The sequence below is a fragment of the Platichthys flesus genome, chromosome 8 (assembly GCF_949316205.1).
Source record: "Platichthys flesus chromosome 8, fPlaFle2.1, whole genome shotgun sequence".
NCBI lineage: Eukaryota > Metazoa > Chordata > Actinopteri > Pleuronectiformes > Pleuronectidae > Platichthys > Platichthys flesus.
This window is the reverse complement of record NC_084952.1, coordinates 13361397-13381418: the sequence shown is the minus strand read 5'-3', so window position 1 is coordinate 13381418 and position 20022 is coordinate 13361397. Positions and strand designations below refer to the sequence as shown.

Here is a 20022-nt window from a genome sequence, read left to right as displayed (position 1 = left end):
ATGTTGATTTTACTAATGAAGGCCCTTTCATCACACGGCATACATATTTTTTAAAGTTGGTCAAAAAAAGAAATGATGAGCTGCTGGTATGATAATATGAAAATGGTATTGACGCTTTATGGGAAAGGAAATGTTGCTGCACTTATCTCTGCTTTACCCTCTGTTTTCCCAATTTGACGCTCTACTCTTTTCATTCTTCTTGTTATAATTGCTCCACTGTCTCTTTGCCAGACATGAAATCCATGAAAAGTTTCTCCTTACAAATGTAAACACAAAATAACAGTCATAATAAATGGATCCAAATGCTAATAAGGTCTGTAAACCTGCATGCTGCAATAGTCCTTAAAATAACAATGCAGGGTGGGTGGAGGAACGAGAGTTTTTATCAAAGTGGTGATAAATCAGTGAAATAAAAACTGGCCCATACTATTGTGCTTGCATGAAAAATTTGAGAATACAAAAAGGACATTTATCTTTGAGTTTTCTGTATGAAAAAAAAAAAGATATTGATTTTGCAATAAGGTCTGGTTATATTAAAGCAAATTAGTTTTACAGTTATTCGTCAATACCTGGAAATGAGCTTTTGAAACATTTGGAGAAAGAAAAGTTATTGAGGAGATACTCCCATAATGCAACTGGTTATTTGCGATGGCTTCAAATGCTTGTATAGCACATTTATTTAACATATTGTCTGTGATATAATTTGCTGTCTACCTGACCTGTACATGCTTTATAAAATCCCTGCAACTGTGATGATCAAACACTCAATTACTGTTCCTTGGTTGTGACTGTTTGTCAAATGCAAAATAAAGGACGCACAAACGCATGTAAATAAACTCACTCAAGCATATAAACACAGTACAGGAGATGAGAATGGCAAACAAGCAAAGAGAGAGACAGGAATAGAACTGCCGTTCAAAGGAAGCAAATCAACAATGGCGGCGACGATGATGGGCATCAAAACAACAACAACACCGGCAACAATAACCACAGCTGCAAAGAGAGCGTCAGAACAAAGCAGCAGACGGGCGGTGGGTGTTTGAAGTGGCTCTATTCATGCAGGTGAAAGGAAAGTGGGCTGGTCGAGCACCTGGCCGCGACCCTGACTCTCTGACTGCGTGTCTGTGTGTGTGTCTGTCCTGCGGCTGCAGCTCCTCCTCTGCCTGTCCCTCAATCTGATTTACTCTGTCTGTTGTCTGTTTGTCTTTGCATCCACTTAATTATTTATTTCGCCGCTGACGTCCCTCCCTGCATCACTTCCTTATCCTTCCAGGTGTCTACCTGCGTGCCTGTCTGTGTGCAGCCCATGAGCAAGGATATGGGTGGAGGGCGGGGAGGAGTTGGGTGTGTTGGTGGTGGTGAGAGGGGGGGCGTTGGTAAAAAGGCAGCCAGGGAACTCACCGCAGCGCTTGTCTTTGAAGCCTCCATTACCGCATCTGACACTCTGCCCGGGCTCACCTGATAAGCCTACGAACACACACATACACCCACATTTAGGTTGCACACACAATCGTGATCGCACAACGTCTGCCTCCTGAACTCACAGCAGCTGAGGAGGAGAACTCCTCCCTGATAAGTTGGACACAAACTCTCCTCTCATGGTCTCATGCACATGGTCTTGAATGCAGATGAGACAGTGTGGCTCCCCCCTGCCTGTTTATATTTGTTTCCTTGCGAACTGGTGTTTGACTGAAGTTACAGTTTTGAAACCAGCACCGTGTTTGTTGCTGTTGTGTTGCAGCGATTTGTGTTTTGTGTGTGGCTGAGTTTGAAGCGGAATACCAGTGAGCGGGGACAGATGGGCCATCAATTAGCAATCTAGAGACGAAGATGATTAATACATCAGACCACAGCTGTCTCCCATGAGACGGCGGAGAAACAAACTCCTCTGTCCTCTTACGTACATGCATGTGTGTGTGCACACACAGTCTGCTGCATGCAGACTGGGCAGCACAAGCGGCAGAGAAAGGGGAGGGGGCCCATCAACAGTCAACAACCAACTCATTGCAACACACAACGGACATCGAGGATGGTTGGAACCACTGATAGATGGAGAGGGGGGAGGCAGAGGAGGGAGGGAAGGGTGAGAGAGGGAGCAAGTGTTGGCTGGATGGTTACACGAATGAAGTGGTAAAAAGACAGAAATACGGGGCTGCAGCAGCTATTTGTAAAACATCCCTACATTTTGAATGGAACCAAGCAATGCACTACATTTTATTCCAGTCACTTGAATGCAATCATGACTTTGTTTTATGTTTATTATGAAAATATATCAAAGTATATATAAATAGTTGTTTTCTAATGTTTCAGGCCCTTTCAGATAGAAAACGATGTGTGAGTCATATGTAGGGTTACTTTCATGTCAGGTCACATGTGTCAATACTATTGAATTAAAATCCAAATACACTTTATTTGGATTAATATCATTCTTTAGTCTAAGTCACATGTAACCAAGCTAATGTTACCCTTGTCACAGCTTAGCTAGCAGTTACACAGTTACACCTGACAGCTATTTGTGTAAATATGTAATAAAAACTAAACTCTAAGTAGGAAATAGCTTGTGTGTGCAGCTTGTTTTATCAAGTCATATCTGAATGTCCATTTATTAAACTTTCTCTATACCTTTGCTAAGTTGTTTCTACCCGCAACGGTGGTCATTTTAACATATTTATTTATTTTGGGAATTTATCGACACGTGCACCTATGTGTTTACTGGCGTGGAAATGTAGAATTTCCAGGAAGTGAATCCGAGAAGCACAACCACAGAGACAGACAACATATGCAGGGAGATGGAGCTAAATGAAGGTAGAAAATGGGAAAGCCAAAGAAGACAAGTCACAATGTAGGGAGGAGGAATAAAAGCCGAGGAGGAAATGATTGACAAATTACATTTCAGTTGCTTTAGGCCCGTGATAGGACTCTCTCGGGCAGCCTGCAGATTATTAGCATAAGGTAATATCACTCATTCACAGATTCAGCTGTGGATGTGGCATGAGAGAGTGGGGCAGAGATGGAGGGGGTTGATGGGATGGAAATAGGCACCAGTCCCATGCTGAGAGGGGCAGTTTGGCCGAGTAGCTCCAATCTGGCCAGGCCTCCAAATCAGTCCTCTGTCTCTGCTGTGGCTTCCTTTCTCCTTATTATCCGTCTTTCTGTCATGCTCTACCTTTTACCCGTTTCCAGACTATGTCTCCTCTCCCCATAACCTGAATCTCTGCCTCCTTCCTCTCTCTGTCCTGCTTCTTGAGTCCTTATTCTGTCCATCCTGGCACAGTTACCACTGCAGCTGCTGACAGCCCATCATCTTGGGTTAGATCACCACCCCCTCATATGACCTCATCATGTTGAGGGGGTCCTGGTCTCATTTCTTTACAGATGATCCATATTCCTCTTTCATATTTCAGATCTGTCGGGACTGGAGAGAGGGGTAAAATGATCCGTCTTTCATAGCAGGAGACTTGGGTGTGATGTAAGGTTTATCAGCCACACATCCATCTCTGGTTTGAGACTGCTGTCACAGTTTCATCTCTCGTCATCACTGTTCACAGACTCTGCACCATAGACTGCAGACAGATGTCTCCACTTCCTCCATCCAGAAATAAAGCCAGTTACGAACGCTGGCATCTTGTTAACAGGGGATGGAGCCGTGGAATCGAGTTCCGGCTGATTCATATATATATATATATTTATGACCCTGGCCGGTGATAACTAATTATTAATTGATATGACTGTGACAGTAAATGTGAAAAAAAATCAACCGTTGGCAATTTTGGAAATCATTTTTTAGACTTAAATTGTGCTGTTTTATTGATAGATCTGAGGAATGGTCTTGATCTTGATCTCTACTTTGTTAAAGGATCATTAAAGGACTTTTGCTTGAGGTCAAATATCAGGAGGGAGAAAATCATAAATACATCAAAGTGATTTGATTCGGGAGGAAAAACTAACAAAGGTAACTGCATCACTTGTCTAATAAAATGAGTGTCCAGCACCTGAATGTCTGGGATGCTACAACAACACAACAACAATAATTGCAACAGCTGCCTCAACTAAACATGAAGCAAAACCTCCCGAGGCCGAGCATCCGACTTCAAAAGTCTTTTTCTTTTAATTAATGCAGGATCCTCCCCCATGCACAAGAGAAACAATGAGGCAAAAATGAGAGCGAGAAAAAGAGGGAGAGATTAAACTGGAGAGAAGAGCAACAGAATGGAACACGCTCACTTTACAGCTGTTGTGAACACAGGGCTTTTCAGAGTGCGGACGTGTCTGTAACACAAGCCTGCTGGGAAACTGGGGTTTTGTCTGAGGATAAAAGTCCATAGGGCAGAACTCCTGAGACCGACAAACTGCCAGGGAGTGTAACAAACGGTCACGCTTGTCTCATAATCCTCGGGCTGGTGCCCAATTAAGAGAGTTGCTAAGAAGCTCAAAGGTTGGCACTTTTGGTTTCTATCTGACTATTAAGCAAGGTTTCATTTACACCTTTTGTCTTTGCTCGTCATTTAGGGGAAATATCAACTCGACATAAAGCAACAAATGTACAACAAACAAAATGTAATCTTATTTAACAGTGAATTTTAAGCTTTGATTACTGGTGTTTGCTCTTAATGCGATGCTACAGATGAGTTAACTCCTGTGACCTTCAAGCTATACGAGCGACTGCGTGAACACTCAGGGGATCCCTGAACAGCAGGAGCGCAGCAATAAATGGGAGCAGGCGTTAAGAAGATCCTTACTTTAGTTTCATTTGAAGTTTTCTGGGAACATTTTTACGAAGTTTCTCAAAAAGAAAAGAAGGAAAAAGGAAGCAGGAAACCAGGGGAAGGAGGCACAGAGGGGCAAATGGTATGCTGTCCCAGTCAACCGCTCTTTGGAGTATGCTTCACAAATCCCTATTGCTTTTTCCTCTCAAGACTGATTATAAGAGAGAAAAAAGCCATCCCAAATGGACACAAATCCAATAGTAATTCAAGTTTTTAGCCACATGAGGGGATTAGGATCAATACGTTTCTCTGTAGGTTAGAAGGGAGATAAAAAATCGTCAGGACTACTGAGCAGCAGCCGAGAGTAGACACAAGCTGGCATTGTATTTGACTCAGACATATCCCATGGGTCTGTGTTGAATTTCATCTTCCCAATTACTTTTTGGGGTTTGGGACCGAATGACTCAGAACTATTAGAAATAAGTAAAAAAGGACAAAGAATAAGAAAATAAAGAAATAAATGCATGAAACAAAGTCATATCCCAGACTGTCAAATACCACAATAGATACTGTGGTTCTTCAGTAGATAATTTAATATCAGATCAGAGGCAGAGAATGGTGTGATATCTAAATGTAAAGATGCAGTAGATTTACAGGGGGCCAGACAGAGATGAAGTGGGGTAAGTAGAAAACAGTGAATATGGCTGAATGGATTTAAAGGATCTTTCTGTTTCATTTCACTCGGCTTACGCTGGGTTTTTGTTGGAGCCGTGCAAATCCAGTTTGGTGAGAAAGGAAAATAACACATAGACTAGTTGCTTGGCAGTGCGATCAATATCTCTGCTTAAAAGAGAACAATGGAGAAGAATGGACCAGATCCTACAGACAGTCTTTGGACTGGGTACCTGGAGAATGTTTCTGCAGACCAGGGAAGACATTCAAACTCCATTCAGAAAGGCCCCTGGCCAAGTCGGGAATCGAACCTTCTTGCCGAGAGGCGCTGTGGGATGCTGTGAGGTAATTACTGAATCTATATCTAATGCTTTTGACAGAAAACTGAATGGACAACGTATATTACTGGTCAAAGTCTGGAGTAGAAGTTGAACTCGGACTGATGCAACAGATGCAGAATCTTTCTGATCTGTCTGACACTGTTCCAACTCTTCTTTCAGCTCAGTGGGTGCATTTGAAGCCCTTGTGTCCTCATTGATTTATGAACTACTTTCCCCCTGCACACACCAGCACCTACAGTATTTTATAGATCAGCAGGTACGAGTGGATCAAAACAGTTTCATCATCTCAGGATCGTGCGCCGCGCAGCTCATAACAGATCCTTGTTATCCACGTCCAGCCGTATTCACAGTAGATGATATCATTAGGCTGATGCCGCTGGCTGTGGGCTAGATAAGGATTATTCCTGTCCTGAAGACTCAAGCTGCAGCCGACCACTGTGACTCATGACTGAAGACATTATCATCAGTGCGGCTCAGCCTGGGTGCTTTGTGCAGATGGAGGCTGTAGCTCAGCTCTCATTGGTCGGCACCAGAGGCCAGAATAAAACATCAATACTCAGGTAGAAGTCTTATGTGCAATATTGACAGTAACAAAGCACCGAGCGCTGTAGTGATTACAATAGGTATAACTGAATCCGCTATTGTCTAATGAGTGGGAATAATGTGATGGACACAGCAGCACTGAAAGAGGCAGAGATTGTAAGATAGAAGAAAGATGAATATGATCACAAACAGCAGCTCAGGATGCACGCTGCATGTCCGGGGTGGTGTGATTGATTTCTTGCTTGATGCGTTTCACCCACAGATAACTGTTCAAACAATGCTGAACTGAAATCAAGATGCTTCCAGGAGATGTACTAACTGCTTGAAACTGAAGCATTACAACGGGACAGATGGAAACAAAGCACATTTAAAAGAAGGGAAAATTGTATAGGCAGTAGATGTCTCCAGCCATACATGGATATAAAGGAAGTGAAGGGTAACTCTGTTGAATGCATAATAATAGACTTCAGCCGGCGTCTCTCAATCAAAAACAATAACAAAAGACCTGGTTTAATGATAATGTGAAGCAGCTTGATAATCTAACTAAGGCAAAAATCCCAGATGAGGTAATGTATTCAGGTTTCTTTCAAGAGTGTGGTCTTTCAGTTTGAGAGCAGGAATTATTGATTTAAGGTTTAGATTTTGTAATACCTTCACAGCCCCTGAGTGTGTCTGATATTTCCTCTGCTTTCCGGCTCTTGATTTTTTTTAGTGTGCCTACTATATCTTCCAGAAACGATGAAAAATTGCCTGCCTTTTCTCAAACTTTGGTGCATTAATACACCAATAAAGGAAAAAATAAATAAAGACATGCACTGTAAATATGACATACAGTGTTTGGGAAATACGCCATGTGTGACAGCGAGGGCACAGCCCGGCTCATTAGGTAGTGTTTCTGTGGCTTATTACTAATCACATGTCCTTGGTATTAACCTTCAACTACACCAGCTCCAAGCAGCAGCTCGCAGCACGATGAGCTCACCTGTCCCTCTGTCCTCCTACCGATTGGTTTCCATAGCTAATGGTTCTTACTCAGAAATTAATTCAGCCACAATTCCTGCTTAGCTGCTGCATGGAAAACCAGGCAGGAGGCACAGACAGGGACAGAGAATGAAAAAAGAGCGCCTAACAGCAAGAGACACAGACAGACGGGGACCGAGCCGCCGCGTATCATGGGCTGTAATACAATTTTCTAGCTGCCGGCTCAATGGTACATTCATATGACACGGTTATTCATGTCGTTGTATTTTCTAAAATGCAATAACAGAGAGAGCAGTGTGTTGGGTCTGAGTCATTCTGACTGATGGGAACGCGGAGTCCTCTGCTTGGTTCCATATTTCTAAAACCATTATGACACAGGAACAAGTGGCTGCCGCAGAAGATGTCTGTCAGGAGAAATAACAAGCGACCTGATTGGTTATCTGGGTGCTGGAATAATATCCCACTATGAGGAATAAAACTTGTATATTTTTTTATCTGAACAATGCGGATGTGTTCACAAGCATAGGGCGACCTCGTGTTTCTTTCTTTCACTGCAGGAAATTTCACATCAGTTTCCAATTTCATGTTTTGCAGCATGAATCTCAACACACACAACATCTTTTACTTGAATAACTACAATCGGGATCTGTTTTCTAATTAGGTGCCAAAATCCTGCTTGAATTTAGCTGCACCAAGTGCTGTGCAAAAAAACCCGGCCGTGATATAAGCTTGGCCGTCAATGGAGCCTTGTTAGCTAATCCGAACAGAACTCTGTTGTTCTCACTAACGCTACTTTAAGCCTGTGAGCAGAAAGTGTCAACCTGAGGTGAGAAAGAGATGAAGTCAAAGAAGTCACATTTGTTTGAAGGTTACAAATGTGGTTTGGGGACTTACTATGATTTTCCTTTTGAGTGACTTCAAGCGTCGCCGAATAATTTCACATTGGACAGATGTTGACATGATGCAACGATCAATGGTTTAAAACTGTAAATATACGAAGCCGTCGCACAACACATCCACCCACTGGGAACACTTCATGTCATAGGATCCAGCCCCAGCCCTCATTTGTTGGTCAAGTCAAGCCAAGTGTCTCCTATTAGATCTTATCCAAGGAAAACATGAAGTTGCTGAAAGTCATTGAGAGAGACTGATATATTTAGTGCCGGCAGTTGGTGTTTTTGTTCCCTGAAGACAAAGCGATTCAAAGCTGTGTACGCTTTGCCCGTGAGGACGCATTGAATAACTGACTTGACAGTTGTAAAGTTTTCATTGTGGCCCCACAGCTTTCAGAGTCCTTGACGGTGTTTTACCATATCACTCGTGGCAAAGTGACAGACCAGATAATCTGACTCGCGACACATGAGGCGCGGCACATTTGTGCTTGTGGAAAATTCATGTGCACTTCACAAACCCTGGATATGTGAGGATTTCTGGTTGAGCTGGTACATTCACCTTAAAGCCATTCTTCTCCTTTGAGACCTGGCTGCCAGGAAGGAGCAACTGAATCAGGCTGGACACAGAAAATATTTGTGAGGTATCGGAGCAGTCATCCTCATGATTGTGTTCTTCATCATCATAATAATCTCTTTCTATGCATCGAAATAAATAAAATATAAAATATATATAATCCTTTATTTAAATAAATACGGTGAGATGGTAAGGGATGGACGATCAGTATGGTCTGGCTTAAATCAAGTATCTGGCCCAAGGACACTTTGGACTGGGTGAGCCGGGATCAAACCACCAACCTCCTGGTTAAATGCCACAATGGCCTGAGGCAGCAGCTTCTACTCCCTGACCTCATTTCCTATCTCCTCCACTTTATTTATCTAACTAAAGACAAAAATGCCATAAACAATACAAAAAAATATAAAAATTACCAAATTCAATACCCTACAGACCTACTGCTGCAATTATCGAGCAATAGTTTGACAGTCAAAATATAGATTCTGGTGGATTTTATTGTACAGATACAAATAGCTGTAAGCAGTTAGCTTAGCTTAGCATACGGCCTGGAAACAAGGGGGAATAGCTCAACTTGTTCTGTCCTAAGGAAACAAAATTTGCCAAACAGCAGGGGTTATGAGCCAAACTGTTCCTTGGCCAGGACTAATTTGCCAGAAAACTGGAGGAGGTTATACTGGTTTTGTCCAAGAAACTGTTTGGCACATAACCTGCTGTAAATAGGCAGCACGTTTTTGCTGTCAGACATTGTTGTTTATAGAGTAAACAAACAAAACAAAAACGTTAATTAAGAAGGTTTGGAAACTGCATGGGCGAAGGATTGCTGTTACTTTGAGACGGAGCCAGGTGAGCTGTTTTTCCTGTTTCCAGGCAATATGCTAAGCCATGCTAACTGGCTCCAGATACAAAAAAGTCTTCCTGTGGAACTCTCGCTGGAGAAAGTAAATAATGTATTTCACTAAATGTTGCAAATCTTCGCTTCAGAAGAAGGACGGCTCGGTGAAATGGTGTTGAGGCTTTAAACTCCAGTCAGACCTTCTTCTATCAAAAGCAGATATTTAATCTTCAAGATTTACCTTGCATCACCTTCCTCTAAGTGAATCATGCAGAACCAAGTGACTGCTGAAATGTTTTTCCTTAAAATGCAAATGGAGGACACCTAAACTAAATGAACCTCATTTCTTCACTATTTCATATTCAATTGACTGTGTTGAGAACCTCACCTGTGGCGGTGCTGGAGGCAGGCCAGGTAGGAGCAAGGGTTTGTCTCAATCTTGAGCGATGATGACGAATGAATCACCCTGAAAGCCGACATCATGGAATCTGTGAAGCTTCTCTCCACCCCCACTACTTGCTTTATTTCTTCCCTGCCACATCTGATCGCTCATCCTCGCTCTTCTTCGATGTCGGCCGTGCCCCCTCCTCATCTATTCTTCAACCCTGACCTTCATCTTCTTCATCCTCTGTTTATTCATTCCGCCTTTATCCTTGATTAACTAAATAACTGTGACAAACAGAATCCTGTCTCTGAGACTTTCTGCTATCTGTGCGTCTCACTTTAAGATTCATGCTATAGGACCAGTTGCCCTTAAAGCAGAACAGAAGAGCTTCACTGCAAACAGCCATCCGACTGGAAATGACATGTTTTATCTTGAATAATTGAGCTCCTACAAATTAATCTACTCTCTGGTTGGAGTCTGTTTGTCATCTGCGCTTTAGACGGTGCTGTACGCGTCATCTCTTTAAACCTTCAGCTGCATAACAGGAACAATAATCTGGTGTGACTGACACTTTCCCGAACTAAAAGCTTTACACTTGTCAGGTTCCTGCAAAAATCTCCAGAGGAGTTCATCTGAGCTCATGGACTTGCAAACGAGGGGTTGGGTTCTGTGCGAGTGTGATAAGGTTTTCTTGGGTGAAAGGGTTGAGAGGCGGCAAACGCCTCGTTTCTGAAAGCACACGACGACTGGCGTTTCCAGCAGGGGGGCGAATTCTCTCATATATGCAACATTTATATAAAAGCACATGCCATGGTGTGTGGGTTGGAATCTAGGTTGAGAATGTGCTGCCTGCTGAAGGGGTTCATATTGCAAAATAAAGCTTTATTATAGACGGTAGGGAGGAGGAGGCGCGGACGGCTCTGACGTAAAGCATCTGATTCCAAGGCAACTTTTACTGCAGCCTCAACTTTAGCCTCCACAAAACCTTTCTTCTTTAAGACTTTTTGCTTATCTTGACAGATCACAGCGTGGTTTTAACTCAGTCGGCCAGCAAATATACTCCCCCCATTTCCCTGCCTTTCAGATTAAAACTCTTGCTTTTGCACAAATCCAGTTTATTGTGTGATTTGATTGCCTCGTAACCCGCTGGACAGTTCCCTGAGCTAGATGCACTCTGCAGAGAAACAGTGAGATTTCCACTCTGAGGCATTTTATCTCACCCACCACAGTGTAACCCCCTGTCGGGCCCTGCGGGCGTTCAGTTGTAGAACAAAACAAAACCTGGCTCTCATCTGCCCGGCCGTCAGTCAGCAAATAACACTTCTAGACACACACACACACACAGACACACACAGATGGAGGCAGTGGTCAGTGACAAGACAAAGTGTCTCCATTAGTATCAAAGCAGCTCTGTCCACCTTAACAGATGGGTTCGCTTCCTTCAAGGTGGGCGGAGTGATTTATTCTGTCCCTACTGTACTTTGCCTTATCTAATTGGACTGACTGTGCCCAGGAAGCAGCACAGTAAATCATGTCACTATTATTTATTTATAGCGGAGGTCATGTAACAGTAGCACTGATGGCAGCTACATAACGTCTATATACATGACACCTGTTACCATACCAGCTGCTGGTAGGGGACCTGAAACCTGAGATGGACCCTTCAGCAAGATGAGGTGGAAGTGAAAAGAAAGAGAGAGAGAGAGAGGCGATGTAAGAAAAACGCGATTGATTGAACGCGTAAATGTTCTTGGCGTCCACAGATGTTCTGGTGTTAGTCGGCCTTACACATGTTACGCTACAGATTCACCGGGTGGGAAATCCCAGCACCAGCAGACTTAAGGAAATGACAAATTCCTAAGGCATGACAGCCAGAGAGCAGCATGCCATAGCTGAGGCTCAACTCCACTGCCCCTGCATTCCTGATGTGTTCCGGCACCAGAGTCACAGAACCAGGAAACCCTCTGTACAGTTTCTGAACATAGGGGAGACGCATTCCCTGCGTTCCTGCAATCCTGCACGCTTGTTTTTTCTGGCGTCAATATCTGGACCAAGCACTCCTGTCTCTACGACTCCCCGGGGAGCTGAACTTCCTCTGCATGACCCCAGCACACAAGAAACTGCCAGGGACGTGTTTGCAGATGAGAGACGTCAGGATCAGGAGGATGGAATTAGCTTCTGCATTTTAGTGAACACAATCTTTGTTGCACTGTTACTTCAGCAGGTTTTACACCACAAATCGGGTCTGAAGAAGTTCTGGCTCAATAAATACTGAACAAATCAATGCAATAAAACATTCTAAAGAAATAATGATTTTGTCGGAATAGTAAAATCTAATTAAAATGAAACAACCGCATGCAGAATGGAATACATAAAACGACACAACAGATATAGTCTCTATAATAACTTCTCTCGGAGGTGGTTGAGGTTTTAGGACAATTAAGGTCTCAGTAATAAAGAGAAGTAATGGTATTGGCTGGGTGGCTTTACGAGCAGAGGCAGCTGCAGCACATTCCAAAGGGAAATCTCAAAAGAAGTTATACAGAGCTAAAAACAGCCAGTGCTATCAAATGCAGAGACGACCAGTGTCTTTGTTTTTATACAGCATGTGGATGGACTTTTAAAACTTTGGCCATCTTCTTAAATCTCATTCACGCAGACAGATCAATTGAGAAAATATACGTAATTGAAACTAAAAGGAAAAGTCTACATTGCTGCTGCGTGTTTGTCAAATCAGAATCGTGACCCACATGGTGTCTCCCATAGTGTGACATGACAGCGCCCCAAAACTGAAGTCTGGATTTCCCCCTGGTGGCTGGCTGCTGTATAGATCATAAACCCCTGCCTCCTCCATGTTAGCACAAGAGACATCGACCAAACTAAAGGGTCAAAATACACATCAAAAGGTCTGATGCTGTATAAGTGAGGCTCACTCATGTGTATTGACGGGACTTTGACACGGCAGCTCCATCCATCCTACCGTGATTAACCCCGAACCTCTCTGCATATTAAAGCTCCATTTATATACAGTCAGTGAGGACTACATGTTAGGGCTGCATGCACGACCTTAGATGCACACGTTGTTCTGACGCGTCTTCTCTGTGGAGCTTTAGTGGATGAGATGGCGGCTGCTGCTGTCACCATTACAGTGTCCAGAGAGGATAGGTGATGTGTCCCTTTTTAGAAGCCATAAAAGGGGCCCTGCGTGCTATTAAGCATGCATCAGCACCCCACATCGGCTTTAAGAGCGGGAACGCCGGAGCACAGCGCTGTTAACCTGTGTTCTCAGTCTCCCTTCCACATGAAATGTACAAGCTCCCAGATAACGACACATCACAAAGTCAGTTCAAAGACTTATTGTCCTGCTGCTCCTCTTCTCCCAGCTTCCGCGGCAGAACTCTGTCGAAAATCCTGTAAATCTATAAATCTTGTACATCATGAACTGAACTTCTAATCTCTGGTGCCTCTCCCACGACACACAGGTTCATTTGAGGTGTACAAGTCCCAGTGCAGTTTAGAACCCAAGCCCCAAACTGCTAAAGACAGGAAACACAACTTTTTAAATGTACAATCTAAACACATGCAGACATTTTCTATTTTCTACCAGAAACAATGGTTGTATTTTCTACATTGATTGACTTTTGCCTGCTTGTTCAGATCCAGATTATTGTAAATGTGTGTTTGGAATTGGTAAAACTCTTCCCAACTTGTTCTGTTGTTTCCTAAATGAAAACTTAATGACAAACAATGCAAACGTAACTGCAAATTAAAAAACACACAATCTACTTTCCTACTCAAACCTGTATATTTGTCAGCGGGACTGTGTTAGATAATGATGCTAATTATTATATTGTGTGAAAGTGTTCCGAGAACGCGTGTTTCAGGAAGCGGTGGATTCATGAGATTGGAACGCGGTGGAGAACAGTTCTGTCTAAGGCAGCTGTGTCGGAGACTGAGCGTCAAGATGGAGAAAAGTGTGGGAGATTAAAATTCTGCTCAGCTTTGCCAAAGCAACAAACACATTCTTAGAAACCCCCCGACTAGGCCTTTTCTTTCTCCTCAAGATAATGTCAAAATAAAACATTATAATCGCAATCAGTCGTGGGTCACTTTGGATAAATGAGGTAATCTAAATATAATCCCTGTCCATAATCCAGAAATGTGTTATAGTTAATTACTTTCTCAGATGGGACAAGGTGGCAGGTCTTTAAAAAAAAATAACATTACAGGATGAATTTGAGTTGTATCTTCCATTCTACAACTAAACAGCTTCTGCTATAAAACAATAATGATTCACATATCACATATTTTAGGCTGAATCTTTTTAACTATCGGAAAAACTCTCTCTCACTTCTCTCTTGCAGTTTCTTACCGAGCTGTCTGCTGCTGACGTATGGAGGGAAATCACATTCCTAAGTAATGACAGAGATCAGACAGAAAATCTGAGGCCTTTCAAAGAAATTCATCAACTGCCAACATCCTCCTGGATTAAATCTTCTCCTTTATTTCACAGTTTTTTTTCTCACTCATCCAACCGATTCCACTGACCTTCAGACCAAATTCGCTCTGCTCTGACACTTTAATGGTCTTGCTTAAGGTGAAAAATGGCGGCCTTGTGAGAGGATAAGAAATGCCGCCTCAGTGACGTCAGATCAGGAACTGAACACAGCTCAGGAGATGATGTTAAAGAGGCAGGAGTGGTGTCGCACTAACTTAAGGCGTCACGGCCCACATCCACTTCTGGTCTTTTGGTGCCTTAAACAGCCAGTGTCACTGAGCTCTTCTCCTCGGTGCTCTGAAAGGGAAATGATGCGTTTTACATTTCAAGCAGCTGCAATACTAAAGCTGCGAGAAAAAGAAAGCAGCTGTCTTCGAGCCAAAGCTGAAGTGGACAGAGTCGCTGCTTCCAAAAATGACGAGCACTAAACAGGGATAATGTAGGATGAGAACTATCGCCAAGTCAAACAATGGATTGGGAAATTAAAACCAGATCCAATAAACAAGAGACACTTCTGGTTTTAATCTCTGTAAAAGGTGATATTTCAACCTAAAGAGCAAAGTTGACATTTAACGCATCCAACAAACATGGAGAAACATGAGCATTCATTTTAATCGTATATCTGGCAACCTGATGTAACCGGTTATTTGGTTGTTTAATGCATTGCCGCATGGTTTGGGATTTTACCTGAACACAGTGGCTGCGATCGTCACTGATCAGAGAAGCGACAGTGAAGTGAATCGTAAAGTTGTGTCGGCAAACAAAACTGAAACAATGACCTGAAACAATGCAGCAAAGTTCCACAGAGCGAAGGAGAACTCGAAGGTCGGGGGGATAATTAAATCTGTTTTTCATAATTTGAACGACCCTCACATTACAGTAGTTCCGTCCATTATTAATACAAAAATATCGACTAAAGTAGCAATAGACATACATGTTAAAGTAAAGGAGTTTAGAATGAATTGTAGAACTTTGGCAAACAAGCAAAGCAAAAAAGTAACTTTAAAGAAGAATAGAAATAGTTAAATGGGTGACTATTCAATGAGCCTTTTTAAATTCACTCTTCAGCCTTCTGATACTTCAAATGATTTATGGCTGTTATAAAAACCATGATTACTGCTCTGCTGGTGCAGCTCAGAGAACAGTGACCACAGAGCTATTTTAAGTTTTGGGCATGAATCAGAGGTCCCCTGCTGTCCTCAGGCCAGTGACAACGTGCTATTCGTCTCACACTGGTGTCAATAGTTCAAACTGAACATCTTTCCACTGGTGACACACTATTCCTGCCTGGCAGCCTCACAACAGGATGGGGAGTTGGTCACGCTCGCAGCCCAGGCAGAAAGGAAGCACATGCACAGACACCAAAACATACGCTGGAGGAGAGAATAGAGAGTTCCATGCTGACATTCCACTCTCAGTGTAAATACTCCTTTAATTCTTTGCTGCCTTTGTCCCAAAGCCACAAGACATAATTAGACAACTGTTGTATACCCGTCGACTTTATCAAACTTTCACGATCTTACAAATTCCCCAGAAACAGGGAAATGTAATTTCTAAATCAGGCCTGGTGGTGTTGTTCTTAGACTGCATGTGTCATCAGTTTCCTCATAGCACCTCCCTGCTCCTCGTATAAATGTGATCTGTGCCACAGATTGCTGCAGATTAATACCAGGAAGTGCTTACTCAGATATCGCAGAGAAAATAACGTGGCACTGTCAGAAGGGGACGGAGTCAAAATGCTCAGAAGTCAAAGAAAAAATTACATCAGCAAGAGGCAAGGAGAGCTTTCCACTGTTGATTAATGTGTAAATCCTCTTATGTTGTGCTGAGCTGCTGCCAGCCATCTGACTCAAATACATAAATAGTAATGAGTTTATGATCAGCCATGCATTATGATGCACCGTGTTGTACACACACATTCAGCTTCTGCAACAAAATAAGACACAACATATACAAATCTCAATCAGGCATGCATGGATGCATATGTTTGCGTGGTAGAAGGGGCAGGGGGCGCACATCTTGCATTTATCAGCTCCTTAGTTAAACTGATTTTCTTTGAGTGCCAAAAGTGTCGGAGGCTCAGCTGAGCTTTGCTACGTTGTCAGCTTCTTACCGCTTCACACTAAAATACACACAAGGCTGCAAGTTTAGGTTTTAAGCTGAAAAAGGCAAGAGAGGTGGCAAAAGGAAGAAAATCGTGCAGGGGTCAACCTGCATGGATTTAAAAAAACAAATATTGGGACCCAGGCTGAGGTTGATCCTCCTTAAAATTTGTGCTGATATACAGTGTTTTTTTAGGGGTTCTATTTGCATTCTAATCCAAGCAAAGTGTACCCAGGAATTATATCCCCGGGAGCGTGATAAATCCTCTAAAACAGTGTTTACACCACGTGACAATAAAACTCTATAAAGATTTTATAAATATTTGAGGCTTCCGGACGAGGAACCCACATTTGATATTATAAGATTTACTTGAAGAATCATTAATGTTCAGAATAAGTGAATCATATATATAATCACACCAAATTATAATACACCTAAACGATACCCATAATTGCAGTGGCTACATGCAGTTTTTTTTTTTAACGCGTGTACACCAGCTAGAAAAGATGATTGATTCCTCTCCCAGTGCCAGCAGAAGAGTTGTCTTTGTATTAGTGAGTCATGCTCCAGGTCATGAATGTGTCTGTAATCAATGCTTCGGAAGCAGGAAACACAGCAAGGAGGAAGCACCGTGGAGACCGGTGACAATGTTAAGATGGTTGCAATTTTATATCATTTTACTTTTATATAATTTTACTTCAGCCTTTCAAATTCGGCTGCCAATCCCCAGAAGATGCTGAGTCAGCGTCCACGCTACCAAAATAATGAAAAATAAAATAAATTGGCACGTTCACCCGTGTGTCATATTTTCCTTAATGCCAATCCGAGCTAGAGCCCAGAAACAACGTCTCCTGCACATGTCATTTGACCGGGGAGTGGATGATGACTGTATCCATTCCTGTTGCAAAAGCCAAATGTTACTGGGTGTTTTTAAAGAAAGTTAAAACAAGTAGAAATGACTGTAAACTTATTGCAGACTTTACTGGCACAGAGGTAGGTGTCAGTTCACTGAACTGACAACACTGACAGCACTGCTGATGTGCACCTTAGGAGAAGCTGCATTATCTACTCCAGATGATTCATTTCAGGGGAGCCTCCTACAGCAGTGATTATCAGCATCATGATGCCTGAAGTGAGAAAACCAGGTGAACCCTGCTCTGGTTTTATGGAGGTGAGCAGAGGCATCAGATAATGGATAAATGGAATGGATACATCGTTCTGAAACGTACACACAGCCGTCAGAGAGGAGCTGTGTGAGTTATTTCCCTCTTCCCGTGATGCGTTGTATCACTGCTGACACCAAAGCCCTTAAAAGCTTTCCACTTGCATTCTGCATAAATTGTGCATATGCATGATTCAATGGCCGGGAGTGACTTGATAAGCTTTCTTTTATCATGACCCACTAAATTTGATGATATGCTGGTTTGATTAAAGCAGCTTTTCACAGCACATGCATGATGCATCGACAGGACGCCAGTGAAGTGAAGTAGAGGCTCTGGCACATCCACAAACACGTGCACGCGTCCTGATGCCCATTAACGCATGCAGGCAGAGCAAAAGCTTTCAACTGGAGTCTTGGCGGCTGTGTTAGCATGACTCATTGTGCACCATCTTCCACTGTTCTCCAGATAGAACCATGATTTCCCTTGGCATCACACACTCAGTTCCCAATCACTCCACACATGTCAGGCCTGCTTTGACACACACACACACACACACACACACACACACACACACACACACACACACACACACACACACACACACACACACACACACACACACACACACACACACACACACACACACACACACACACACACACACACACACACACACACACACACACACACACACACACACACACCTGTAAATACCGCACAGGCTTTCATAGGTTTGAAAGCGATGGTATACCCTCCTACACACAAAACACACTGAGGGCTGTGAGTCTCCCTCTCACCAGCAACATAAGCGGCTGCAGTGGGTGTGTGGGCGCCTGAGGGCGGAGAGGAGGGGGGGTCACCTAAAACAAGATGGAGCGACTAGAGGCCAGATGAGGGAGGGGGAGAAAAGGAGTGAGAGAGGGCAGGTGGAAAGGATGTTGTTTGTGTCATAACAAGGCTGCCTTGTATTGTTGTGCAGCGCTGTTTGCAGTGTGCGACCAATATCATCCATAAAGTTGTTAGTGTCCATGCAGACAGTCAGATTCCATAGTTTGAGAACTAGTCTTTAATTTTTCAATCTGTGTACCAGTCACTTGCAATCTATTGCGTCTGAGAGCGAAGTTTGTGCATGTGCACCCATGCTGCTGCCAGGGTTTAAGAAATGCTGCAGAGAAAGAGTAACATACATCATGGATCTGGCCATTTATTTGGATCTGCGTCAAAATGTATCATTCTTACTTGGTGACAGTGTTAAAGGTCGAGGACAAAGGGGTCGGGTGGGGGGGGGATCACAATAATATGAAGGTTGTCCGTGTTTGCAAAAAGAAACAGATAGGAGGAGAAGAAGAATCCAGTTTGGCTGAGCACTTGACATGGCAGCCTTTTTAATTTCCTCGTGGAGACATTACTGCCTTTGGCATATAATCAGGTTAGGTGAGCCGATCCCGTATTTTGAGGTTTGGCCTGTATCTTTGTGTGTGAAAAGAGAGGTGGGACATGAGGGTGGGTGTGATTAAATGCTTGTGATCATGCACACGTGTGATAACTGGGATTAGCAAAGTAAAAACTGTATATATGGTGGCGCAGTCAGGAGCAGGAGCAGACGGGCTGCACAGTAAAAAAGTTTGTCACCAGTGGCTTAAAGAGCTTAGACGGAAAGGAAGTAGAAGATGGGGGGGGGGGGGGCTTCAGTGTGCTATGACTCGCTTCTTCCAAAACAGGAATTAATCCAATAATCGCCTGGAAATATGTAACATAGCTCATCATTCTTCTCATGTGCAAAGCAGACTATCATCTAGTGCAAGTAAGTGGGAGACCTGTCAAGACACTGCAGACACACACACACACACACACACACACACACACACACACACACACACACACACACACACACACACACACACACACACACACACACACACACACACACACACACACACACACACACACACACACACACACACACACACACACACACACACACACACACACACACACACACACACACACACACACACACACACACACACTGCAGGGAGCCAGAGAGTCAGTAAATGAACTGCCAGTAATACGGAGAAGAAGAGAAAGACGACTTCTTATTCATATGATGTGTTGAAACTATATCTGCCTTTGTCTTGTGTCTTTTTTCAGCTAACCTTTACTGTGTCTTTATTCTTTGTTCAGCTTCCTCTGCACCTCTCATTGTAATTTGTGTACCTGTTTATCATCAAACAAGGACTTGGGCTCTTCAGATACTGTTGAGTCCCATCACTGTCACAATGATGTGGGCGACTGAGGTGCAGGTGTCTACGTTGACAATGTCTCTGATGG

The 20022-nt window shown here is 43.1% G+C and overlaps 1 protein-coding gene across 3 annotated transcripts in view; it reads right to left on the bottom strand.

Annotated features, from left to right (window-relative positions):
• mid2 (midline 2) overlaps positions 1 to 20022 on the bottom strand; it is a 112181-nt gene that overhangs the window by 46411 nt on the left and 45748 nt on the right. For 2 of the 3 annotated variants that reach the window (XM_062394125.1, XM_062394124.1), the window contains one exon: positions 1402 to 1467. The exons of the other annotated variant lie outside the window; for it this stretch is intronic. In XM_062394125.1, coding sequence (XP_062250109.1) covers positions 1402 to 1467 — 66 coding nt within the window. The remainder of the gene's footprint in view (positions 1 to 1401; positions 1468 to 20022) is intronic. 3 annotated transcript variants of the gene reach the window in all.